Source organism: Ostrinia nubilalis, chromosome 26 (assembly GCF_963855985.1).
Source record: "Ostrinia nubilalis chromosome 26, ilOstNubi1.1, whole genome shotgun sequence".
In the NCBI taxonomy this organism is placed as follows: Eukaryota; Metazoa; Arthropoda; class Insecta; order Lepidoptera; family Crambidae; genus Ostrinia; species Ostrinia nubilalis.
Genome location: NC_087113.1, coordinates 6,868,605 through 6,896,233, shown reverse-complemented (window position 1 = coordinate 6,896,233; position 27,629 = coordinate 6,868,605). Strand labels below are relative to the sequence as shown.

The window sequence follows — 27,629 nt, the reverse complement described above, 5'->3', positions numbered from 1 at the left end:
AACTCAAGTCACCTTTGTCTGCTTCTTTTTCAATAAAATACAGTAATTATAATAGCAAAACTAGGCAGGTCAAATCCACGCACTCTTGTCATTTAAATAGTCGTTTACTTTATCATTTTTTTATAAGGATTTAAAGGAGGATTTATGAATAAGAGATTGTGGTATTTTATTAAACATTTTAACACTATTCCAGCAACTGGTTAACTGGCAGGGAATGGTAACCACCAGCTAGCACTAAGAGTTTCGCTAACTCTGTTATAACGCGAACAAATGGGGAGCGTCCGTGAAAAAAATAGATTTGAAACATAATGTTTGAATGCCCTTGCGCTTCGCCTTGGCGGAAGCACTCCCGTGCCCCGAGATCAAAAACCTCTAAAATGCGTTTTATTTTTGCAAGTAGGTTTTTAAAAATCACTCTTACACGTCCCAGTATTTCACCCTATCACTGCTTCGGGACAATAAATAAATGCAGACAAGAAGCAGTGCAAGAAACTCAATCACTATTTTAAGCCCCTTTTTCAAAGTCTTTAGAAAATACATACGCCCGTATTCACAAACATTACTATGAGTTCTCACTGTGCGCGTGAACGCACAGGGAGACACACGAATCAATCACATAGCTCTATTCAACGCTGTGCGTTCGATTTGCTGCTTCACATAAGCAAGCATCGTTTGCAAATACGGGCGGTAGTTATGTCATACATAGTTAATTTATATTAGTCAAACATTATAAAAACCATTTGAAGTCTAGCTAAGCTAGGGTTCTCTGGTTCTGAAGATACGAAGGAAGTAGGTAGTTCTTACCCAAGTTATGTCCTTCACAGGTCAGCTGTATAAATCTGAACAGGGCGCATGTGAATTCTGCATCATGCATGTTCTTCTCGCCTGCAGCTCCTTCTAGTCCCACGCCCAGGCCTGGGAATGAGTAAGAATGTTGGGAATATTGGAATAGAAAGAATAAAATAGAATGAATTGGCTTGTGAGAATGAAATAAGCTATAGACAATGTGACATTCGTTTTCGATTCTACACCGTGATAGCTGCTATGTTCAAATATAGCGTTCAAAAGGTAATTGTTGTATTAATCATTACAGATAAGGCCGCTTGTACACGCTAAGAAAAGTCGCCGGGCCTACGCAAGAATTCGTGTTGTGTACATTGCTCCGGCGCTGACCAACAAATAATTCTTGTTCGTAGCTACGAAACTACGAAATTCATATCTTATCAGCGACAGACAGGGTGAAATTTAGCGTGTACAAGAAGCCTAACATGTCGTTGTAATTAATCAATTTATTAATTCGATTGATATTCGAGTAGTATTGACAATAATCAATTTATAAAGGACAATGACCAAAAATGTATGGAGTGTGGTCCAAATGTCCACCACTAACGAGACCTATGTAGTAAAATAGTCTACTAAATACTGATTCATTATAACCAAACCGCAATCAAAAATATGCTGACAGTAAAAAGTTATGACTGAATGAAAAGTCATGTTTTTTACCTTTTCATCCGAAAAATGTTCTTGATATCATTCTATCCATCGCACATTTTGGATTAATCTATGCATGTTATGTCATGTCGCTTAGTGTGCCGTGTTAGATTCTCGCTAAAAGAAAAAAAAATAAGCTCAGAAGAAAGACAACAATATTGGAATTATGGTCGGGTGGTCGCTGCTCCGCCCCTATTGGTTGTAGGTTAGGGTTGTATATAACCTAAAACCATCCTTGATAAATGGGCTATCCATAACAAAAATAATTTTTCAAATCGGACCAGTAGTTCCTGAGATTAGCGCGTAAACTACTACAATTTTTCATACGGTCATAACTTTTTACTGACAGCTTATTTTTTTTTCGTCCCATACTGAAAGTTAATCTCTATTTAATGGACTATAAGCCAATATAGGTCTCATTTGTGGTGGACATTTGGACCACTTTTGGTCATTGTCCTTTCATTGCTATTCGTGTCGTACCTTCAGCTTTGGTGTTCCTCTCGAAGGCATCCAGATCGAGCACTGAACAGGAGTTCATGAGACCAGCGATGGAAGTGAAGAAGCCGACGTCCTTTTTGTCTTTCAGATGGTTCAACATGCCCTGCATAACATAATTATAGTGAGTGAGTTAGTTCAGAATAGGTATTTGATACCTTATAGCCTACCTACCTAAAAGCTTTGATTAATAAAACATTTAGGGAAATAATTTAAAATTAATATCTTAAGTTTTAAATCAAAAATGACAGCTGGGTGTCAAAATAAATGAGAAAAGGGCCTTACAGCCCCCTTTTAATTGGTAATTCGAATCGCGAGAAAGATTTCAGATACCACGTATTTTTGGCGAAAATTAGTGAAGATGGATGGTTGTTTGCAATGTTATAAGCTTTAGGGAATACATCGGAATAGCAGATTATGCAATAATTAAGTACTCTACTTTTTATGAAATTCTGCAGGGTTTGAGTCACGGGTAATGATGAACACAAGTAAGGTACCTATGAACTAATTGCGGTCAAATACACGCCTTGTCATGCATAAAAAATACTTGGCTTATTTCTTTTTCACTTACCATCTGGATGTCAATGTTGCCTCCTCTCAGAATAGAGATGCCAAGTTCCAACGTCTTCATGACCATCTCACTTGGCACGCCTTTGGAAGCGGAGATGTGTAGGAGAACCATCTCCGCCACGCCTCTGTCCGCTAGCCTGGCTTGGTGAAACAGTAGCTTTTGTTTTTCCATTTCTTGCTCCTGTAAGTTGAATTTGTATTAGAATATGTCAGCCCACTGCTTTATTTCAAGATTCAGATTTCAATCATCAAGTTAAGTGCCTTAGGCCCTATTCAACCAAAATTTTTTCTGAGAATAACTCGTGGTATAACTGGCACATTGACAGACAGTTTCAGTATGGGAAATATGTCAAAACTGACGATTTATTCTGAGATTACTCTTGTTTGGTCGAATCCACTCTTCATCGATTAACTAATTCAGATTCGTTTTTCGACTTTAACACAAGGCATTTAAGTTCAAAATATTTATAAATAAATAATTCAATAGGTTCACTACTCAGACGACTGAGTTACGAAGACCTAGGCAAAAAATTACAAATATTATTGCTAAGCGTTATACCTCAATAGTTACATACCATAAAAGTTTCCATAGTTTTCTGCATGTAAGCATAAGTTTTAGGTTAGTTATTACAGTGTTCAAGAAAAAGGTATAAAGGTAATAGTACGAGAGCCCACGACCAAAACCATGTCTCATAGCAATACGGCAAAAACCCTATAAAATCGTTAGATTGTATGATTCTGAACCCGACTAGGTGTGTAGTAACGGTCGAAAGTGTAGCAACTGAGTAGGAGGCCATTTCTGCTGTGTCAAAAAAAAAAGACAGTCGGTATTATAGCAATACGTCTGATAGTGAAAATGTACATAGATTCTATAATTGTATTACGAAAAAGTTTGTTTTCAGACATTTTGCGCGTAGCATATAGCCTGTGCGCATTTTTGAAAATGTCAACAAATTTAGCCGGACTGTATCATAGCAATACGGATAATTTTTTTTTTTAACTTTTCGTATTGCTGCCATGATTACCAAAAACCTGTTTTCAGACACTTTAAGTGTATCAAAAAGTTGTATGATAGAGAAGGTGCTACACTTAATTTGTCTGATATAAATTTTTTGCACATGTGGACAACTTATTTTATCATGTCCAACAATTTTCAGACATATTGCTATGATACCGATCGGTAAAATTTGTTAACATTTTCAAAACGGTCTCAAAATTTAATGCGTTCACATTTCCGTCTGAAAATTGTTTTGTTCGCATCAAATAACCAAAATTTACTAATAAAAAAGATTTTCAGACGTATTGCTATGAGACATTTTTTTTGTCTCATTTTTAATTTTTTTAAGTGATTTTACGGGTTTGCGCTACACCACTAACGTCTGAAAATAATGTTTCCGGTATCTCAGAACTATCATTCAACTACAGTCTGCAAATCAGACATATTGCTATGATGCAGTTCGGTAAAATTCTTTGACAATTTTGAAAATTCGGTCAGATCAAACGCTACGCGGAAAATGTCTGATATTGGTATTTTCGAGTTCAGGATAATCGTATCTATCGATTTGATGCGGTTTTGGCCGTATTGCTATGAGACAAAAATTTTGGTCGTGGGCTCTCGTACTATAAGGTAGGTATACACACGCTCATTACATACAGCGCACGAAAGCATGCTACTATTGAGCAATTGCTACTTAGTAGCATGTGTGTCGAAACAAAAGCATGCTCATTTCGAGTTGTTCGAGTCGAGCACGCTTACTTTAAGCATGCTATAGATGACATCGAACCGTCCCAGCTAAGGCTGGTTTTAGTGTCACGCGGACCGTCCGGTGCGGACCTGCTCCGCACGGCTAATCTGTATGAACTTCTAGGGAGGCGTTTTAGAGTAATGCGGTCCTGAGGAACCGCTCGCTCCCTAGCAGTTCATACAGATCGGCTGTGCGGAGCGATCCGCACTGACAGTCCGCGTGACACTAAAACCAGCCTAAGACATTGTCAGGTGGGCGCCACTATCAATGCTGGATTAATAGTTCCGATTTTATTGACACGTTGGACAACCATATATGTAATTCTTCTTCTTCTTCTCCTATGGCTATTATGTTTCCACGTTTGCCAATGTTACGTGATATATGTAATTCTACAATGCTGGTTTCTTTTTATTTTAGCCACTTGACGATTCAAAAATTTGGACTGTATTATGCATGACTTTTATGAGCATGTGTAACTGTACTATAAATAATGTTATTTCACCTCAAAGTTACCTGTCAGATAGATTATCAACAACTCACGTGTATACTGGCGCGGCCTTCTTCCTCGCCCTCGGCCTCGCCGCCACCTTCTTCTTCCTCACCGCCGCCTTCTTCCTCTTCTTCTCCACACGATTTGGCGATTATGTTCGCGTAAGACATGTATAGAAGATCCTCCTGCAAAATTGATTATGTTATCGTTAAATAAAAGGGGACGAATCATAAAAATATTAATTTTTTTATCCACAACGAGGAAGGAAGGTATATTAAAATCATTGTTTAGTGACTGAAATTTGATTCATTGGTCCTTCGAGCCGGATCTGACCCAGCGACTTGGGTTTACTGGATGTTTGGGATATAGAACAGAAGAATTGGATGAGTTTTTGTGACATATTCAGGTCTCCTCTAAGTCCCTTCAGAATGCTCTTTAAACCACTGGACGGATATAGGAATTCGAGTATTTCTCGCCTCACCTTGATTGTTTCTTATTTTTTTCTCATCACCAACATTGTTATCAGGTTTATCATTTAATGTCCACTGCAGGAGCAAGACTCTCTCAACGCTAGCCAGATTGGTTGGGGAACCTTGATGATCGCATATTCCTCCCTTAATTGACTTCCACGGGAAAAGTAGGGGTTGTCTTTTAAAGGCATAAAATGTGTACAAAACCCTTATTAAAAAGTGTTGCGCACGCTTTTAAATTTTACCACCAGCACCCTTGATCCCTTATATCTGATTGTTACCTGTAAAGCGCCGGACCGTTCCGTCATGGCTCCCCTGCAGAATGTGGTAACCAGCTGAGTGAGAGGGTCAGGCTTGCCTTCCTCTTCTACCACGTCGCTTTTCTTCAACTCCGCGTCTTCGAATGATTGCTGAAAGTAAATGCAAAGTTGGTTTACGTCATGTTTGAGATTTTTGAGGGGTACTAGATGTCCTTTGATTTTCCCCTATCTGAAATTTTCGCTGCAAAACTACTACACCTTGTCCAAAATAGTTATTTTTCAACAATAGTGAAGATAGATACTTACTGTGAGATCCTCGATCATAACTTCTTGACCAACATTTTCTTCTTCTAGCCAAAGCTCGTAGTACGTCCGCGCAAAGATGTTACACGCTCTATGTCTGTAATATAAATATTAAAGTTAATATTAACACTGGCACGAAAAACATATGATGTTCTTTTTTGTTTATAATGATGATGATTTAGGCTTAAGCTCATCATCATTCACATCATCATTATCTCAGCCATAGTACGTCCACTGCTGACCATAGGCATCCCTCAATGCTTTCCATGTAGCCCGGTTGGTAGCGGCCTGCGTCTAGCGCCTTCCTGCTACCTTTACGATGTCGTCGGTCCACCTTGTGGGTAGACGTCTCACGCTTTGTTTTCCAGTACGCGGCTTCCACTCCAGTGGGCTGAGTGTGAATTTTGTGAGCGCGTTTAAAAAATGTACGAAAATTTTAGTTTTTGAAAGTTTCCCGCTAGGAGCGCTGTACAATCCGTCATACATTTAATGACATTTTTTGACGCGATCACTAGTGAGAGCGTTTGAAAAAAACTCACACTAGGCCCTCGGAACCTTGCTGCCCCATCGGCTGTCAATCATCATTATCATTTTGTTAAATACATAATAACATCGAAAAATCACACATTTCATGCACCACAAACGCCATACATACCGACTTATCTTATACAGGTGTATAGATCTTAAACAAGCCATGGCCGCACGCTTCCTCGCGGCGCATAGCACTCTCTTCCAGTTATTTGATCTTTGTTTAGGCTTAGTAGCCTGGATAGTCCAAAGCAGCATGCACAAACACGTCAAACAACATTTCAGACAATATTACAATTAGATAGTTTAACACTTTTAGAAAATAAAACAAACTTCTAAACATGACGCTTGTAGGTCTGTATAATGATGGCCTAAGTAAAATTGTAAAGGTCGCTTATGTGTGACCAACCTCCTTGGCCGCTCGCCTGGGTGGCGAGAAACTACTTTCTTTTTCTCTTCTCTTAACTTTTCTACTGAACTAAGCAATATGTAATGTGATTTTTATTTTACAATATGAGTAGTTCATTTTTACACCACAAAGCCTTTCAATCATTAAGCTTCAGCATTCAGCATTTCGCGCTTCAATTTCCCGCCAAAAAGTACATCATGTTAAGGGCAAATTTTGACACTGGCAACCTTTAACCATCTCATTCGTTTGAGTTGAAAATGAGAGAGATAAATAACAAAACCTATGTAGTCCTATGAAGTAGTTTTTATTTTCAAGCGATAAGACATGGACTCATATGCGACTCTCTTGAAGAGGCAGATATTTAAGGCAGATATGTACAATTCGTGGCAAAAAATCAGTGGGAAACTACAATAACTAATGACAGGCAAATGTTATTTAATAAATTCAAACTCGAACTTGAAATCGACAGTTAGATACTCAGATATGTTTGAACGAAGCTCAAAATGGTATTTCAAGCATAGTTTCAGGGTTTTGAATGGTTGAATTCCAACAGAATACTTATTAAGACTCTTTATTGAATAGAGTTTGAGTTTCGTTCTGTAATTCAGATCTCAATGTCTGATGCGTGAATCTCGTTTCATAACACAGTCTCAAAATCGGTCAACTAAACAGGGGGTTAGTAATTATTACAACAATCACTCGTACGCCACTGCACACAAGGTCTAAAGTCCACTGAACCTGGTCAACGAGTGCAGAGACAGCTGCCTGAAGCAAGCAATGACCGCGCGCTTGCGTTGTATCGACACGACCGATCGGTACACGTTTTTACTCATTTGTTGAGGATGGTCAATCTATATAAACATAGATACATAAATATATAAATAATGTATACAGAAAAATAAAAATGTAACTAAAAATTAAATACATATTTAAATGTTGACGATATAATCTATCAGAAAATGTAACTTTTTCTATGGGGGCAACCATAAATTGTCCTTTTTCCAATGAGCACGATGTAAGTGCGGAAAGTATGGTGACCTATCTGATTCAATACTTCAAAGGTTTGAAAACTCACCATATGCAGTCCAAAGAGCACTTTGCTCATGGCCACTATCCTTTCCACGGTATCATCGATGATCTTGGCTTTGTTCTCAGCGGTGTCAGCTGTGATGTTAGCTTTGCTCTTCGACCCTAGCTTGCTGTACAGGTAGTGTTGCCAGGACATCTCATCCGCTGGGTCGATCTTATCTGGCAATGTCAGTTGGGTCTTGGCGAACTCGGCTACGTCTTGCTCTGTCATTTTCTGTTGGATAAAAGGTTAACTTAGTTTTTTTATTTATTTTATTTATTTATTATTACATTATTTAGCCGTCACATCTTTGATTTAGTGTCTTAAATCCTCTTTAATGCATAACAAGGCAGGTATTAGTCCACAATCAGTGAAAGTTTCAACGTAATGTTCGTTTGTTTAACCAAGACTTCCACTGCTGGACAGCTGCCTTCTTCAGGAATTTTGACAAGAATCGGTCCTGGCAATTCCCGCGACCGCGTTTTTTATAATGTTTGTACAATTTTCAGCATAAAATACAGATTTACAACCCGTTCAAGCTAACTGTAAAGCGACTTCCCCTCTCACTTACCCGCATACTAACCTCCCATCGTTCGCCCCATCCGTACCAGAGCGTCGATATGACGTCACGATGCCAGGTGCGCAGTTAACTTAACCGGGTTGTATCATATTTTATCGAATGTGTTCCCTCATTTTTTACCAGTAGTATGCGTATTCTATTCTTACCTTCAAGAAACGGTCCTTGCAGTGCTGAACTAACTCCTGCTCCCTGCCAGCGAAGAGATTGAGACCAACTGGCAGTAGTCTCTTCAAACACGCCACCATGAGAGACGCTTGCACTTCCTTGTCCTTGTCCCTCTTCTTGTCACGATGTTTCTTCTTCTTCTGCAAGTTACAGAAGTTGCATTAGTTTGAGTATTGAATTAGAACTCCATCCCTTTCACACTCATATACTTTATATCTGCATCCCACTCAAACTTTGAGCTGTATGCAGGAAATTCCGTCAATTGATTTATTTTGGTCTCCAAAGATTGCCAGAGTGAAAATATCTCATTACTCCCTCTTTACTAAAAATTGTTTCACAATTTACTGTGTTATAAAAAGAAAAAAAAAACACTAAGAATTTGTTCGTAATAATAATTATGTATGTATTCAAAAACTAAGTAGGTATAGAACATGCCTAAGTTTGAAAAATAGAACCGAAAAGACATACTTTAGCAATAATAAGTATTATCATAATGATCTTATATCGTACGACATACAAAATATGAATATAGCTGATATATTATTGGAAAATTAACTATCTATTAGCAAATTAGTTTTAAAAGGTTAAGTATTGTAAAAAGTATTTAGTAATATTAAAGAAGTAAGTATTGGAAGCCATTCCGTAAAAGCGTTTTTAAGATAAGCATAATTAATATTTAGTACTTTTAGCGATAATTAAAATTATAATTTGTATAAAAAAATCGGTCCTAAGAGTTTAGAATAATATTAAAGTTAAATTAGGATTCAGTTTAAAAAAACTGGGAAGTCGTATAGCAAAGAGTAAAATGTGTTAGAAACGTTTGCGCAAACATGTGTGTACATAGCTTGACATACGTCTGTCAAGCATAAGCTTGAATATAATATCAAGCCATTAAAATTAAAATATTGATTGCATTTATTTATGTTCTCAGAACAATCATTGGCTACATTCTTTTCATTCTATTTTTCATTTTTAAATTGATTTTTATATCAAAAGACCTAAGTTTAAAACTACGTATGTAGTCTTATTTCTCGTGTGCCGAAGGCTTAGCTGAAATTATGCGAAAATGACAATGCACATTTCTATGAGTAAACATGAGCGTCCAATGTCATGATCCTGTAAGAAAATTAGGCTGAGTTGCATCACCTTAACTTTAACCGTAACTATAACTTTAACCGGTATGGAGTTTGACAGACTTTTGACGTTCCCGAGACAATCTTGGCCTTCACTCGTTGGGTTTTTATTGGCGGTCAAGCTGTAGATCCTGGCTACACAGGAGTTGCAGCGGCGGGAACGAGAGGTGGGAATAGTCCCGTAAACTTTTGAGTTTTGTTATAGTTAGACTAAGATGGTGTAACTCAGGGTTAGTGTATTACAAAATCCAAGACCAAAAAGCGTGGGCAAATCTGTAGATATTTTCTCCGACTTACTTTACCGCCACCTTGCGGCGCGCCCTCGACAACTGTGGTCACCCGTCTAGTTGCTGTGGGCATAATCAGCACCTACGAACGCAAAGTAAATGAAAACGAAACAAATGAACACAATAAATGAATGAACACGTTGATTCATATTGTACAGGTGGCAGTGTCGTGTGTTAGTTTGTTCTGAGATGTGATATAATAAGTCAAGTATGACACTGAGTTAATTTGACAAGTGGGTGGAATATAGGGTGTATTTAAAAGTGCGTAGATATGATGTGGAAATAAATATTGAATTAAGTAATGGTATTCTTTTTAGGCAGCATAAGTTCGATTGCCATATTTGTCACCATTTGTAAAGTTGTCCAGAAATGGACAGTCCAAGCTATGACATTGTTAGGAGGGAGCTACTTTCAATTGAATTATTAGTTCCGATTTTGACGTTTCAGAATCGTATAAATAGAGAATTTGGATTTAAATTTTCATGCCTACTAGGAAAAATGCACACTATTTGTTTGAAGTAAGGCTTAACTTCTTTTTGAACTGCAAGAACATTAAAATATGAACTAATAAATGGGCGAAAATTGTAGATGAACAATATGAATCATAACTATGTGTGTGTACAGATAATATGAATCAATTCTATGTGGACAAATATAATGGCTGTGAAAAATATTAATACATGTGATGTACAATATTAATACATATGCCAGTTGCTATAAGACTTAGTTTTGCGTCTCACCATGTTGTCGATTTCGTTGGCAGAAATGAAGTTCTGCTCCTCCTTGAGGAAGTATTGCGATTTGGACCAAATGTTGAATATTTCTGCTACGTGGTTGTACAGTTCTTCGGCCTCTGTAAGAGAAAAGAAGAGATATATAAAATTACTAAATGACCTAATGATGATGATGATGCTTTACTTCCTTTTGGTCTAAGATGTGTTTGCAGTAATATTTTTTTTTAAGCATAACATGGCAGGTATTTGACCACAATCGCACCTGATGTTAAGTGGTAAGTCTAGGATGGTACATATCTGCCCTGTAAGTGCCTATTCACTCTCGCCTTGAAGAGGCCCGGATTATAGTTTTCGGGAAAGACAGCAGCAGGCAACGAATTCCAGTCCCTAGCTGTTCGCATTATAAAAGAGTCATCGAAACGCTTAGTGCGAGCTGGTGGATGAATTGGAAACCCTAAAAAGGCTGACATTAATTACTGAGTTTCTGTGCTTCTTCACAGCACTGGCCTATATTGTTTTCTCGAAACAGTGATAGGGTTGGGATGTAGGACGTGTAAAAGTGCTCTATGCGCCCTTTTCCACAGAAAAACTGGACTGACGTGTAATCACACAAGATTTGATTGATGATTTGAGATGTTTTTTTTTGCACCGGGTAAGAATTTTTGCTTACCTGGAACGTTATTCCTCAGCCAATGGTTTCTCTGCAGGTCAACGTACTTGATGAGCAGAGGGTAGAAGGAGTAGATATCGCGGACCAACAGCTGCCAGTCTTCCTGGATTTGGGACTCCACTTGGGATGTGTCGTCGGTCGAGGACTGGAAGGAAATATATCAGCGTGCTTAGTGCGAGTTTATATTAAACGTCATCGCTAGCGACTGCGTAAAAAAATGTGTACCATTTACCAACTGTCAAACCACACATGTAATGCAATAAATGATTTGATTTGATTTGAAAATGTTATGAATTATGTATAACAGATTGTACAGCGTCCCAAGCGGATACTTACAAGAACTAAAATCTTCATAGATTTTTTTGACACACTCGCTACAGATGACGTTTATTGTAAACTCACACTAAGCACCCAGATAATATATTTTCAAAAAGTAAAATACTTACTAAGGTACTTAATACTTATTACATATTTATGAGATACTACAGTGATATGCTGCTGAATACTATACCATTTGTTTACATTTGCTTAGTTTGGGACTAGAAGCGCAGTGTAAAATGTCCAAGGATATTTATTTATTTATTATTTATTTATTTACGTCAGTTTTTCTTAACTTTTAATATTTCAATAATCACACGGTTCTATTTTTTCAGACAAAGTAGCAGACCATGTTTACTAAGACGTTTAAGTTGCCAAATCCTCCACTTACCTTTGGTGATAATTTTCTAATCTAACGAACTTTCGTAACCTATGTTCTTAGACTACTCTGTGTTATCAATACAATCTCCCTACCTTGATGAACCCTCGCAAGCTCTCCTCCTTATGAAACATAGTATCGGTCCTCTTCCTGACTCTTTCAGCGAGAGGCAGGAAGGAATCCGTCAACAACTCCTCAGAACTGTTGATGATGATCTGCTACCGTGATAAAGCCTGCATCTCACGTGATGGAAAGTGATGATCAGGCCGAAGGTGGAAGCGAGCTTCATCCGGAATACTCAAAGTAGGAAACTGGCTATTTTACCTTGTAACTGCCGGAACACAACAATGCTGTTAACATTATTGTTGTGGCGACAGACTTAGGCTGCGTTGCTTCACCTTTTGACCGTAACTATAATGATAACCGGAGTTTTTTGTATGGAGTTTGACAGATTTTTGACGTTTGTTAAAGTACGATGGTGCAACCCAGCCTTAGATAAGATGGCGGCAGCCTGGCAACTCACCAGGCGAGAACAAGCCCTACAGCCTACCAAACCGAACAGAAATTTTGCCCCTGTTAGGAATCAAACCCGGGACCTCTGGGTGTGAGAGAGGTGGTCTTACTACTAGACCATAGAGGCAGTCTTCTTACCTTGATGAACCCTCGCAAGCTCTCTTCCTTATGGAACATAGTATCGGTCCTCTTCCTGACTCTTTCAGCGAGAGGCAGGAAGGAATCCCTCAACAACTCCTCAGAACTGTTGATGATGATCTGCTGGGTATATGTCGCGATGCGAGTCATCCATGGAGCGCTCTCGTTGCCAATGTTCTTCTTGATGAGTTTCAGAACGTTCTTGAGCAGTTGGTTCATGTGCTCAGCTGTCACCATTGTGACGTGGTTGCTGTAATAACGTAAAAGAGTATAAAGACTAGCTTTTGACCGCGGCTTAGTCCACGTGAATATAAGTATTGTTCTGTCACAGATACCTCTTTCTATTTGTGAAAACTACGTGAGTACCTGTAGTCAGTAGGTAGGTTTTAAGTTTATCGCAAATAAGACACCTAGACCGACTTTATGCCTCTTTTTTGAGAGGACATGTTTTTGTGGCAAAATGTCACAGGGACAAATGCTAACATAATGACTCCAAAACCCGTTTGGCCAGAATTTTCTATTTGCCTCTAGTCTTAAGATTAGGTTAGGGCCTTGCTCCTGTAGACTAATGCCCGTTTTCACCACCAATCCCTAATTTTTAAGTGACCCTTTGAAAAAAAAAATCCTGTTGTGTGTTACCATAGGGGTCACTTAAAAATTAGGGATTGATGGTGAAAACGGGCATAAATGTCCTGTAGGATAGGATGTTACGCCGCAATAACCTTTTATCGCGCCATTTTATCAATTTTACGAGATAAGCATAAATAATACGTTTTGTCACCAATAAGATTTTGTCACGGCGATCATCCTAGCCCGGCATATCATGAATAATTTTATTTAAAACTTACCCGCCAGTAGGGGTAACGTTGTCCGGACCCTGCGCCCACCAAAATGGTAGATACGAGCACAGTAATGGCAACACCACGTCTATAATGTGGGGAGCCTCGTTGTACGTCTTGTCTGATTCCACGAACTGGTCCACCTCGCTTAGGATTGTCTCTAGTGTGGGCATGGATTGCTCCATTTTGGCCATGATGTCTGAAAAGATGAAATATTTGTTTAGCCGTTATGACCGAAGGGAAAGAGTTATTTATTTAACAACGTTATCTAAATTATATTTCGTTTTATTATCTTAAATCAAGAATCGAGTGTAAGTGTATTTTTACAGTGGCTTTTAAAAAGGCGCCCTTTTTGACACGAAAGTCAAGCGGCAGCAGGGTTCGAACCCACTGCTGTCGGATGTCGAGTTGGTCTGTCGGATACCTTTCACCGTTCTGTTATTTCTATTCCATTTCTTGTTTGATAGGGACTATTCCCATCGCCGCAACTCCTGTGTAACCAGGATCTACAGCTTGACCGCCAACAAAAACCCAACCAGTGAAGGTCAAGTTTGTTCCGAAGGGAAGGTTAAACTGTCATTGGACCCGCAACGCAATAGTCAGAAGAACATAGGAGGAGTTCGAAGTTATAGATCGTTTCATCCACGAAGACGCACTCCACCAACATTTGGTCGAGGGAAACGTGGGGTGCGGGGAGTTTGATCCGAGCAATCCGAGCGTCATTATTGTAGTGTGCGTGTGCACTCATTGATAATTTAGCATGTACCGATAACACTCAAACATTAGCGGAAGAATGGTGGGGCGCGTCTTCGTGGATGAAACGATCTATAAGGTTCCATTTCTGGTTCATATCTCACCTTGAGCTTCCAGTGAGTGGTCGGCAATACGGTTGAGCAGTGAAAACTGGTTGTGCTTGTTGAGATGCGGCTCCAAGAACGCGACGGGGAACGTCGAGCTGAACGCTCCTAAGCAGGAACCCTGTGGTGGACAACCAACAACAATTAAACACTGTAGACACAACTTCTTTGGAAGAACTGGATTAGGTTTTTATATTTATGGGCGTACATAAGGCCGATTTACACGCATTATAAATATAAGTTAATGTAGTTACCTATTTTTTAAATAGGTAACTACATTAACTTAGGTGGGCACACGTCACACATCCTGCAAAATTGTTCTTGCAGAAAACGGGATAGAACCCTTATTCTTTGCACTTTGGTTTGGCTCTACTTATTTTGCTATATTACCTACTCGTCGTCTTAACTATCCTATAGAAAAGTGTGTGTAGACCCTAAAGAAAACAAAACAACATACCAGAGCAGGCTTGTTCCTCTCGATTTCAGTCTTGAGGTACTTGCGGTCGTGGGTGAGAGTCGCATCAGTTCCCAGGGCATATAACGATCCCAGCATCTTGTACGAGGCCACTTGAATCTCATCCACTGGAACAAGATGGGGGAATTAATAAAAAGACCCAAATTAGTTGACCTTGATAACCAATAATATCAAAATATAACTTCCATAAAAAAACATGGAATTTTATCCCTGAAAACACAATTATTTGTTTATTTATAACTTTATTGGAAATAATATTTTTAATATTCAAGATATTTTAATGATTTTTTCATTAAATAGATAATAGTATTTTATTTATTTGTTCAACATTTCGAAATCTTTGAAAATGTAGAGTTAAGAAATATTTATCTCCATAAAGTTTTTTTCGGGTTAGTGCCAGCTACCCCCGATGCCTATAGACTAAGAGCTAGTGAACGCCAGACCTACGTCATTTTATAAAAGCTGAAAGTTTGTCAGCGTATGCTCCCAATATAGGATATAATGTTGGTTAATTATGAAGTTTGGGTCATGGTGGCTTTGGGAGCTACCCTAAAAAAACTGTCTGGCAAGGAGTTGAAACTGTCAAAACTGTCTGGCTGTTGGAGAAAATACTTCTAATTATTGCCCAAATATTATACATAAAAATCAGATTTTATGGTATAACGTAAGTCTAACTTTTATGGTGGCTTTTTCTGTATATTCAATAGACTGTAATTCTACTAAGGTTATACCATGAAATCTGATTTTTATGTATAATATTTGGACAATAATTAGAAGTATTTTCCCCAACAGCCAGACAGTTTTGACAGTTCCAACTCCTTGCCAGACAGTTTTTTAGGGTAGCTCCCAAAGCCACCATGACCCAAACTTCCTAATTCACCAACATTATATCCTATATTGGGAGCATACGCTGACAAACTTTCAGCTTTTATAAAATGACGTAAGTCTGGCGTTCACTAGCTCTTAGTCTACTATGTCCCGTCTACGAGGCTTATGGGAAAATGTGTTTCATCTACATAATATTCAGTATTAGCGTTTAACGGGGAAGACGGCACTCATCAATTACAGGCGAGCATGATGATAGGATAAAAGTGACATCATAACTTGTCCTGTTTATTATTTTAAACAAAATCTTGTATATTTGATTAAATATGGTTTACCTTTGGATGTGGTAAGCCACGGCCATAAAAATATGGAAATCAATTTGTTTTATCGCCAAGTTTACAAATGGTACGCGCTAGTTGAAATGTTGTTTGGGACGTGTTATTACCAAGTCGTCCTGCTGCTAGCGCATATTGGTTTGGTAAATTGTTCAATATTATGTATATTTTATATGTAAATTAAACTCAAAGATCAAAAAATAGTTGTCACTTTGACCTAATTCCGTCCACTGCTGGACAAAGACCTCCTCTACAGAATTTTACAACGACCGGTCCTGCACTGCTTGCATCCAGCAGGACAGCAGGTGCTTTCAGTGACCTTCAACAAATCGTCTGTCCACCGAGTGAAAAAAATAGCCAATGATTGTTACACGTTGTATATGGCCACTGGAGATGTCATATTTCGTACTTAAACAATATGAAATAATATTTTGAACTGATGAAAATTATTTTCTCTACACACTGGTAACGGTTAAAAGCTTAGGAGCATTCTTGCCGATGAGTATAAGATAGTACATTAAATTATGTTTTTGCAGGTAGTCAACAACAAAACTAGCATTCAAAATGACAAACACAAAACAGAAGAAGGCGTCATATTCGCAGAAGTCATCAAAAACATCACCAGAGTCAACAACGTGTTGCAAGAGCTGATAAAAAACTATGAAAAACTCCAAAAAATGTCCAAAGGGAACAGTTTGGAAACTGACTATTCGACAGATAGCGAAATTGATGAGGTATTTAAAAATAATAATTATAAAGATAGCAAAAGAAGACCGAGAAGTAAAAATGAACGTATAGAAGTAACTTATCCACCCACAAAAAGAAATTTCCCTGGCACAGAAATGTTAATGTCAGAAGAAGAACCTGAGATATCTACTGAAGAACCTGATTATAATGAAGTAATTAGTAATAGAACACCACCTATACAAAGTTTGCAAGCTGCTCAACCAGTAAAAACAAACGAAGTAAAAGACACTGATTCTGATTATGATTTCAAAGGTAAAGATGGTGATCATGTTGATCATAAACATAGTGATGAAGTTAAAGTAGCAGATAACGTTTTTTATGACAATGTACACCTTAATACCACTACAGAAAAGGCGAAGTTTAAACATAGTAAAAATAAAAATAGAGACAAACGTAAACATAAAAGAAATGGTAGAAGTAAAACGTATTTAACAACAAAAGAAAACGTCCAAGGCAATGCGAGAAATGTTCAAAAAGTTGTGTACTCAGAAAGTTTTCAGCAAGGAAAAATCTGGGATGAAATTGTTAATAAGAAGCCTATACAACTTAGGGCGCATAAGTATATGCCAGTTGAAACTAAACGGGATATGAGGGGACAAGATGGTCTATTAAATGCTGCACGACCAAAGAAAACTGCTATAGTAATTGTATCGAAAAATAAAGTAAGTTGTGTTTATTTAAGCGGTTTTTAGGCCTAAAAATAATGTCATAAGACAACTTTTAGGTTAAGTTTAAGGTTTAGGTAGGTAAGTACGGGACTATTCCCACCTCTCGTTCCCACCGCTGCAACTCCTGTGTAGCCAGGATCTACAGCGGTAGGTATAAAGTAATATTAAAAGTGATCCTATAAGGGTTCTGTCTTTTCCTTTTGAGGTATGGAACCCTAAAAACGAGAGAATAATAGTAAAATTGAACATTATACTGCCGGATATTTATTAATCATAGAAATTATCTTTATTTAGAATATGAAACCAGTATCTGAAGAATCGTCATTCTCTTTGACAGAAGAAGAAAAAGAAATCAATAAAGAAGAGTTTAAAAGCAGAATTTTGAGGATGGCGTATGGTGATGCATGCCTAAAAGTTGTGGTGAAGAAATGTTACAAGGTCAGTTGGGGTATGATATCAAAATAATGTCAAATCATTGATGATTAAGTATGTACCTGCAACCTGATTGAATTAACTTCGCACCCGGCGGCCGTGACGTCACATCGACGCTCTGGTACGGACGGGGCGAAAGCGGGGAGGGGTGCGGGTGAGTGAGAGGGAGTCGCATTCCAGCGAAGTGCGCAGTTAGCTCGATCGGGTTGTAGGTATAGTCTGTCATCGCCTTTCGCGCGCTGTCAATCGCGAGGCTAGGCGTTTACGTTACAATGCGAATAAGTCTAACCTAAGTCAACTGTTAACATCGCTATTATGGCGACACATAATAGCGATGTTAACAGCATTGTTGTGTTCCGGCAGTTAGAGGTAAGATAGCCAGTTCCTCCGTGGTTGAGGATTCCGGGTGAAGCTCGCTTCCACCTTCGGCCTGATCGTCACTTACCATCAGGTGAGATACAGGCCAAGAGCTTCCTCGTTGTGGATAATAATAATAAAAGTGTGCGTTGCAGTATGGAGTTTCATACAAAGAATACTGACCGCCTCGAGTTAATACGGTTACGATCCCTTTCCGGGTTGATAATTAATGTGCTACGGCCTTAATGCAGTTTTTTTGTACATTTTAGGCTTTGAAATTAGTGGGCAAGCAAGTGTGTAGAAATATCAAGTGTAAGAGCGATTTCAAAGAAAAGTACAACCAGCTTACAAGGCTGGGGTGTATAGGCCAGTTCCGTGTGAACGCCACTACGACCACAACCAACGAGCCTGAAGGAAACTACGAAAATAACGAAAACTACGATTATAACCAAGACTTTAGTAAGTTAACTTTGTTTCTGGCACGTTATTAGTTATAGGTCTGGCGCATAACTCAGCCTCAGCACAAAACAATACTAAGCGCGCTCGAGCTACGCACACATAGACACCGCTCATGTACGCGTTATCTGGGACTGTCTCGGACAAATGCGAGCGCGACTGACGTTCGCTTTAGTCACGCGCCGCTCCCGCGTTTGTGAAATTATTTTGTTTGTGTGAAAATGAGTGAACAACCTCAGGCAGACATGGGAGCGGCACGGGGAGGATGGTTTTGACGTCAGCTCTGTCACGTCATAATATGTTAAAAAATACCCCTCCCGTCCCGCAACCCTGACTGGCTGAGTTAAGCACTAGATCTATAGTAATTTATATTGCACAAATCTAATAGTCTCGTTAGCCCCTCGTCAATCAGCCAAAAAGTACAAAGTAGGTAAAAAGTTCGTCTTTGTTACTCTTGGAATAAGGATGTAATGTCAACTTTTTGGCCACCTTTGGTGTTACGAACTGACTGTAGCTGTTTTATATTAAGAGCCATTTCACAAAAATATTCCGCGCGAATTTAGGTAAAAGCTGTCAACGCAACGTCAAAAGAGTAAAAAGAACGCTGAAATGGACAAAAAAATCTTGAGCCGTGACCGTATTAAGACTTGATTTAAGTTATTAATTTTAAGGTAGCTAGAATGAGGTATTCAAACTTGATTAATTAATTTAAATTTTTAATAGAGTTTATTAAGTCTTTTATATTTCGATTCATAATGAAACACGAATAGGTATAATATGTAAAATATATATTAAGTACAAAATAAAGACAGTCACATAGTGAAAAATAAATCTGCCCCCTTACAGCTCCATCATCGGACCCTGGATACGAATAATGAAACACGAATAGGTATAATATGTAAAATATATTAAGTACAAAATAAAGACAGTCACATAGTGAAAAAAAAATCTGCCCCCTTACAGCTCCATCATCGGACCCTGGATACGAAATATTCGTCAAGGCGAATCACACAAGCCCAAACTCCATATGGTTCTATTGTTTTGTTACGGAGGTGGCCATTGCATCTCCTCCAGATCCATTATCAGACAGAGCTAAGAAATAAATAAATAAATATTATTTTAAGTAAACAAATAACTAAAATAATTCATCTTACTATCTTACTTTTTACTAGTCTTACTAATATTATAAATACGAAAGTTTGTGTGGATGTCTGGATGTTTGTTACACTTTCACGCAAAAACTACTGAACAGATTTTGATGAAACTTTACAGTACAGTACAGCAGTACTAGGCAGTCTGTGTTCAACTATCACTCGGGTCGGACGTTCCTATCGCAAGACCTTTGGTTCACTCAGTTCCGATACGACTCTAGTGCTGTGTGTAATTATTTTCGTTAATACACTGAGTTTATTAATTTCTACGAGTGGATTTCATTTTGCCTGAGACCTACGCCATGAACCCTGAACCAGAAGACCCTGTCGCCAGCGACAGCGACGCTCATCCATCCCTGGCGTCGACCAGAATAACAATGTATAATGTATAGGCTATAATTTATGACGATCTGTGACAAACTAAATTTCAAGCGGTTGAAGCCGCGGGCAATACTACATATTTCATATTAGCTAGCGACTTCTTCTGCGATGAAGTGGAAAATGGTTCTAATAGAATTAAAATATTCTAAGAAAATTAATTTTGTTAAAATTAAATGATTATATATTTTGATCTAAAATCTACACATCATTATGTTTAAACATTTGAATACTTACAAAATTATGAGATCTTTCTAAAACAAAATTAAAACACTACACCTGCCGCAGATTTCTTTGTAAACAATGTTTTTTTGTTTTTCCTTCAGGTGCTAAAATCACCAGGCTATTGTGTGAATTTGTGTGCGCATACTCTGGAGTATTCCACATACAACTGGTCGTCGGAGAAGCATAGATTTCCATTAAGTCTACTCCCGCTACCATATGGAACTCCGCTAAAACTCGTGAGGGCGCCAACACTTGCTTTTGTATCGAAAATTAGTATGAGCAGCTGCGCACGCGGTTGCCCGTTGCAGGCTCTATGCAACCACACTATTTTAAACCGTGGTCCCTAAGCATAAGATGGGAAACTGCACTCTCTTGAATTCTCTTGAATTTGATGGTGTTAGGGGAATCCTAGGAATGAATACAGACTTTCCAATGGAATCTCCTCATCAATATTGCGAAATTGCGAGTTGCAATGCAATGTTACGTTTTCACTTGTTATTTTATTGTAATCTGACCTTGATTTTTCAAACACGTGTCAAAATAAAAAAAAATAATTTAAATCAAAAGTACTAAGGAATATTTCATTGATATCAACTTAGAAACAAGCACAGATCACAGAAACTAAAGGGAAATGTGACAAGGGACAAATTGAAACATATTGCTTGTGAAAGCAATGATGACAGTAGCGACGTCATTATGTAAACAGTTTATATTGCTTGCATAGTACTAAAGATTATTCGAACGTTGAATACTGATACCGCAATGGATAATGAGCACATAATTTGATTTCTTTGTGTGTGTGAATTTCTAATACGACACTGAGTTTCGAACTCAGCGCATTACTTAGCATCTCTCTATATTTCTATGGAACCAAGTTATCTCCAAAATAACATTCCACACCTTTTTAACCTAGTCAGGTAATAATTTTAATAAAATACGAAGCACGTCATCTATCAATAGGATATAATACATACATATTATGTATATTTTAGAAGTTAATAAATTATGCATAAAATATAAACACTTTAGAAGTTTAGTTAAATCGTAGAATTTCTGAAAAACAAGTACTAAAATCGTACTGAAAAAAAAAGTATTAACATGTTATCTAATTTATTTATTAAACGTCGAATTTTATCAAAGATTTTGGACTAAAGTTTTTGAAAATATTTTATAGCCTACATAGAAAAAAATTAGGATTCTAAATCGTGAAAGAAATTTTTTTCGGAGCCTATTGCCTCCAAACAAACAATTAAATCTTTCCTCTTTTATTAGTATAGATTTAACAACAAAACAAAACGCTTCTTTTTCTTCTTCACGAAACAAAACTCAAAGCGGATAAATAAATAAACAAATCTTTGGACAATTTCACAGCGCCATCTAGTCCAAAAGTAGGCAACCAATATGCTTGTGTTAAAGGTGCTATCATAATGGATATACTTTTTTATAATTTATTTATTAAATTAAATACATGGTACCTACATATTATACATAGTTACACCCAGATCCGTCAAAGAAATTAAAATTCATCATTTCAATTTCTGCTCGGCCGGCCGACTCGAAACAGCCTCTCGGCATAGTATCAAATGTATTTGGTCGCCGTACAAATCACCGCTTTACGACACGAACGCACGTAAACGTCACGGCGGGAAAAATGACACAGGTCCTGCCTTGACGGGCGCTCGCGCCATACTAATCGATGTCGGCTTGCGCATTGTAATTTATACTGATATTCACATCAATATTTTGACAAAGTGGTTACTAATATTTAAACAATAACTGTAGAAATTAATTCTACAATGAATATTCTTTATTTTGGGATACTTTTATTGCAGTTTATGCTGTGTTTTTAAACCAAAAACCACGATCAAAATGTGACGTTAATCTTCAAATTTGCCAAATTATCTTTAGATTTTACTCAATAATGGTAATGAAATTCAAGAATCTATTTCATTAATGGACTACAAGAATATATGTCCGATGATTACTATATATTTTTAAGCTTATTATATGAGCATAAATAATAGATACAGGACTTTGAAAATTAGTCTGCGGCAATTTTTTCGTAAAATGGTTGTGGGAGATGGGGCACTGTGAATTAAGCAAAAGAGTTTTAGTAAATCCGTTTCATTAATGGTCAACAACAAGGATTGACCTATCTTTCGCAGTTATTAAATAATCTCTGGGTGTTGCTTAAGATAGTAATTCATGCTTCCAAAATCTTAGAAATTCGCACGAAAATGTAAAATGGCTCTTAATAATAAGCTTGGACTTAAACATGGCGTCATTTATTCTCAAATCATTTATCATTTTAGCGATAGATCCAACAAGATCTGGATTGGAAGCTTGCTACCCACTGATGGAAACAAAAGTAAGTTTATTTTAAAAGAATATTCCCTTTTGAAACTACTCAACCCTAACTTGTTGAGTTTTTTTCGTGGCCAAGCTGTAGACCCTGGCTATACAGGAGTTGCAGTAGTAGGAAAAAGTGGTGGGATGAGCAACATTAAAGTCATAAATTCGAAACTACGAGTACTAACTTTGCCTGTAGGTGTGTTATGTGACCATCAAAACTAAACCTTTGTTTTGGTAGGAATAGACAAAAAAACGAATATAATTGTAATCATCATCATCATTTCAGCCATAGGAGGTCCACTGCTGAACATAGGCCTCCCCCAATGCTTTCCATATTGCCCGGTTGGTAGCGGCCTGCGTCCAACGCCTTCCTGCTACTATAATTGTAAAATAAGTATAAAATCATCATTATTCCTTAATTATTTACAGCATGTAACACTCCGTAACGAGACCCCGCACCAAACTTTGGACTTACGAGTGGACATTTTGCGCGATCGCTTCGAACGCGCGTGCCAGCAAGCGTCGCGAGCGAAATGCAATGACGCTTGCAAGTTCGCTTACCAAGGCGCTTGCGACGAGTACGAATGTACCAAAGCGAAGAAGAAAGCCTTCGCTAAACGCTGCAAAGCACAATGCAAGGCTGCGTATATTATAAAGAAGGAAAAAGAGAAAGACAGCAGCGACTCTTCTAGCGATAGCGATAGCGAATCCGACAGTTCCGATAGCGATAGTGATGATTGGAAAGTATAATAACCACCTTTAGGCGTAAACAATATTGGAAATACGAAATTTCATAGTCTAGTTTTGAAACTGCTGTTTTTTATGGAGAAAAAAGTTCAAATATGTGTGCATTTTTTCATATTGGACCGGCATATAAAATGGACCACCCTAATATTTCGTATAAATTCTTTGAATTGTTACTGTTGAATGATAAACAATGAATTAGTTACGTATAGCTGAGTATTCACATTGTAGCAATTTGAAGATACGAAGCTATACCCACGAGGCGAGGTGGATCGACGATCTCATAAAGGTAGCGGGAAGGCGCTGGATGCAGGCCGCCACCAACCGGCCATTGTGGAAATCATTGGGGGAGGCCTATGTTCAGCAGTGGACGTCCTAAGGCTGAAATGATGATGATGATGATACGAAGTATGAAGATGGTCCAATTTAGTATAGTTTCCCCTATAGGGGAGACCGAGGAGAGTTGTGACATTGTCGATTTTTGAAAACCTATTAACTATCAGCTCGCTCGCAACAGCGCGCTCTGTCACAACTCTCCTCGGTCTCCCCCTTTTTTTAAGTCGGGAAATGCTTTGCGCATACCCACTGGTCGAAGGGGACGGCCAGTGGGTTATGTGGGACTCTGCCCGCCTACCCACTAAAGGCGGGGCCTACCCGCTAAAACCCAACGGTTTCCACCAGAGCCCAAAGAAAAAAGAAACGGAGCCGCGAGTTATTGTCCTAGTTGGACATTCGTCCGCAGCTTCGCCTCAGGCTAGAATCTCGCTCACGAGCTCTCTGGCTTCGAGGGAATCCTCGGTCTCCCCTATCCTAGCCCTGCAGACATATTAGAGTACTTACACAGCAGATCAGCTCCATACTCGCAGTTGGCGAGATGGTCGAACTTGGCCGTCAAGATGGGAAGGACCACGCCGTTGATGTAGCCAAGTGAGGTTGAAGTCTTCAAGTGAGTACCTCGGAGATGGGCGTATTTCCCCTGAAAATTTATACACCATTATCATTTAAGTCATTTAGTTTACACTGTAGGAGCGCGAACTTTTCAGATTTACCAGTACTTATACCTAATTCACGTTTTTGAAAAATAGATATACCATTTAGTAAACAATAAGCAATGTTATAGCTAGTATTGTCTGGACTGAGTGAAATGTCTGCTTTCACTATGTCTTCCAGTCCGTGGTCAATCGAGAACTTTTCAGCCCCAATGACCATTATAAGCTATTGCCCCGCCCACTGCCATTTAAGTTTGGCCATATAAATGTTTATTTCTATAAAAAAAGAAGTTTGAGTATTGTTTCTAACGGGCTTATTGTAAGTCTTTATTTCTTAAATAATACCGCTTTGAATTGGCGAGTGATGACAAAAACTCAGAGACCAGTGGTGACTGCGGTTTAAAAATTCACACATTGTTTCTGATTAACGTACCTCCTGCAAGTTAAGGATGGTATGCCCCAAATCATCAGCAACATTGTTGAAGAATGTCAACATTGATGTCCGGATGAACTCCGGACAGTTCTTCACCAGAGACTTAGCGTCGATGCCCTTTACAAGGACTTGGAGACAGCGGACGGTGATCCGGACGTCCGGCCCGAAGGCTGCCAACCTGGGGGGAAAATAATAATTAACAAAATCATTTCAAAACTAACCAGTCACCTAGGTCCCAACTAGGATAAATATTTATGTTTTTTATTTAACCTCCGACATAAAAAGAGGCGTGTTATAAGTTTGACGTTCTCGGGTCTATAGCGCCGTAGCTCAAACGAATGGATCAACTTTGACGCACTTTTCTTTGTTTGATAGATTAGAATGGGGTGTTCTTAGCTAGGTACGATAAAATTAAATCTGTCCAGCCGTTTGGAGGTCATTGCCTCTTTTCTAGCTAATGAGCATGGCGTGGTCCATGGTGTAGTAAAGATTGACGTTAAACCTGAACTCAGCTATTACAACCAAAAGCTTTGTGTTTGCATGCATCATAATATTTTATTTAAGCAGAACACCTTCCGAACCATGCTTTGATGTAAACAGAGATATTTGATTACTAACCTGGACCTCAGCAAGCTGGCCAGCTTGCAGAAGAGAGCGGCAACCATTTCTTTCTCTTTCAAACTGGCCGCACCGACGTTGTTGGTCGCCGTCGCAACCGCTATAAAGTAGTTGCGATGTGTGGAGAAATATTTCTCCATTAGGGGCAAGACCACCTGGATGGAAGACGGAAGTTTAATACTTATGGTTCAGTAGATAACACGCCAACTCATTCTTATAGCCGGCAGGGTTTTCCAAAAAATACCACGTCACAGTGATACTGGAGTTAGCTGGGCTTAAAATACATCGAACAAGCCTAAAAATCCATAGAAAAGTTTTAAGTTTGAGTTATAACCAATTTTAGTTGTTAATGTCTATAGAAAAGTTTGATGAATTTTGAAATGCCCGCCCAGCTACCTTCGGTCGGTGTCAAAATGACGTGCTAATTTTGGGTGTCCCAAAATTAGAAGGCAATGGTAATCTATTCCAAAATGTTTCACGTGGATTTGAAACTTCGCAAGCGTATGTAATTTGCAGTGTGACTAAATTATTTGAACTTATGTACACATAGGTTTGTTCACTACTTTTTGAGTAACTTACCCTTTCGCAATTAGTGGAAATGCACTTTTGTGTTGTATTTTGATGATAATGAGAGATATACTTACTACAATCTAAAGTCAATGTTTATGTAAGTGTTACGGTCAAAGTGATAAATGTGAAAATTATGAATAATCGCCGGTTATTATGAATAATTACCGCATGATTTGGTAAATGTGATTAATATGAGGTCATTTATGTGTGTATAAAACTAAATAGGCGGCTTAGGGGTGGCCCAAGGGCCACCCCCGCCGCACCATAACCTATTTTTCACTTTAAATCAAAACATTATGTTATAGGCATCATGGAAAAGTAATATTATGCAAGAAACATTCCAAACTCATTATGCCAAATTATATTAATATATGATATCAAAACGTTCAAAAGTTTGGCTGTACACGAGCACGTACACAAGATGTTGTTCTCTTTTATGAAATTTGTAAGTACTAAGGTTGAATTATTAAATAATCACTGTTAAATGTGATTAATTTATCACTTTTACCGCGACTGTCGGTAGTTATTCATAATAACCGGTTATTATTAATAATTTTCAATTTATCACATTAACCGTAACATAAGCAACTTATTATGAAATACTATTTATGTTCTTATGACGTTGTATGTACATCTAAAATGTACGCATGTATATGTGAAAGTACAACTAATCATGACAAACAGGCACCAAGTACCTTTTTGATATATTTTAGCTCAGCCTTGCATTGCTTGTAATTTAAAAAGAAACACATATAATACACAAAATACTTATAAAAGAGGGTTAAAATAAATTAAGAGTATGGGGTTGTTTCAATAACTACAGCATTTAAAATGCTATAAAACCCGGTCGAGTTACTGCGCACCTGACAGCTGTGACGTCACATCGACGCTCTTGTACGGACGGGGCGAACGCGGCGATTGAGTGCGAGGGGGAGTCGCATTCCAACAAAGTGCGCAGTTAGCTCGATTGGGTTGTAATTGTGTTTTAAAACCTTTCCTTAAAGATACTGTGACTATAATTTTATTGTAGTAAGAGAAATTATGAAATAAATATACCTATTCAAAAAGGAACTTACCTTTGAAAAGAACTTAATATCCCTCGTGCTAGTTTTAAAACTGCTTCTTCTACTAAACGTAGTGGACGGTTTCAACAGCTTCATATTGATCGTAGCTCTGTCTATATACTGAATCAATTTCTCGAGCAACGAGTAAGCGAATCTGAGCTCTATTGCCACCCCAGTAGTGGTCTGTTCTGTGTCGCTGGGAGACGATTTGCTGGGCCTGTGAAGCTTGTAGCCCTGGTATTGTAGGTACTTGAGGAACTCTTGGGAACGTTCTCGGTCCTTCTTCTTTTCTTTGTCGGTGAGGAGGTCGTATGGGACTAGTTGGGGGTGGATGCCACCTGATGGGATAAACAGAATTGATATTAGA

General features: G+C 38.2%; 2 protein-coding genes across 2 annotated transcripts in view; one reads left to right on the top strand and one right to left on the bottom strand.

Annotated features, from left to right (window-relative positions):
• The window catches only part of LOC135084616 (ryanodine receptor), a 205,479-nt gene that overhangs the window by 37,722 nt on the left and 140,128 nt on the right, over positions 1 to 27,629 (bottom strand). Inside the window, exons 71-90 of the mRNA XM_063979388.1 lie at positions 27,275 to 27,600; positions 25,629 to 25,783; positions 25,011 to 25,188; positions 24,429 to 24,564; positions 14,901 to 15,025; positions 14,444 to 14,564; positions 13,596 to 13,785; positions 12,748 to 12,997; positions 11,400 to 11,544; positions 10,736 to 10,848; positions 10,006 to 10,077; positions 8,557 to 8,715; positions 7,837 to 8,064; positions 7,500 to 7,612; positions 5,828 to 5,921; positions 5,543 to 5,671; positions 4,842 to 4,976; positions 2,558 to 2,737; positions 1,972 to 2,092; positions 805 to 915 (exon numbers count right to left, since the gene is read on the bottom strand). Of these exons, the coding sequence (XP_063835458.1) occupies positions 805 to 915; positions 1,972 to 2,092; positions 2,558 to 2,737; positions 4,842 to 4,976; positions 5,543 to 5,671; positions 5,828 to 5,921; positions 7,500 to 7,612; positions 7,837 to 8,064; positions 8,557 to 8,715; positions 10,006 to 10,077; positions 10,736 to 10,848; positions 11,400 to 11,544; positions 12,748 to 12,997; positions 13,596 to 13,785; positions 14,444 to 14,564; positions 14,901 to 15,025; positions 24,429 to 24,564; positions 25,011 to 25,188; positions 25,629 to 25,783; positions 27,275 to 27,600 (3,081 nt within the window). The remainder of the gene's footprint in view (positions 1 to 804; positions 916 to 1,971; positions 2,093 to 2,557; positions 2,738 to 4,841; positions 4,977 to 5,542; positions 5,672 to 5,827; positions 5,922 to 7,499; positions 7,613 to 7,836; positions 8,065 to 8,556; positions 8,716 to 10,005; positions 10,078 to 10,735; positions 10,849 to 11,399; positions 11,545 to 12,747; positions 12,998 to 13,595; positions 13,786 to 14,443; positions 14,565 to 14,900; positions 15,026 to 24,428; positions 24,565 to 25,010; positions 25,189 to 25,628; positions 25,784 to 27,274; positions 27,601 to 27,629) is intronic.
• On the top strand, positions 17,455 to 23,604 carry LOC135084549 (uncharacterized). The gene is made up of 5 exons (XM_063979314.1): positions 17,455 to 17,487; positions 17,788 to 17,931; positions 18,552 to 18,741; positions 22,805 to 22,860; positions 23,274 to 23,604. The coding sequence occupies exons 2-5, from the start codon at positions 17,791 to 17,793 to the stop codon at positions 23,592 to 23,594; spliced, it is 708 nt and encodes a 235-aa protein (XP_063835384.1). The 5' UTR covers positions 17,455 to 17,487; positions 17,788 to 17,790; the 3' UTR covers positions 23,595 to 23,604.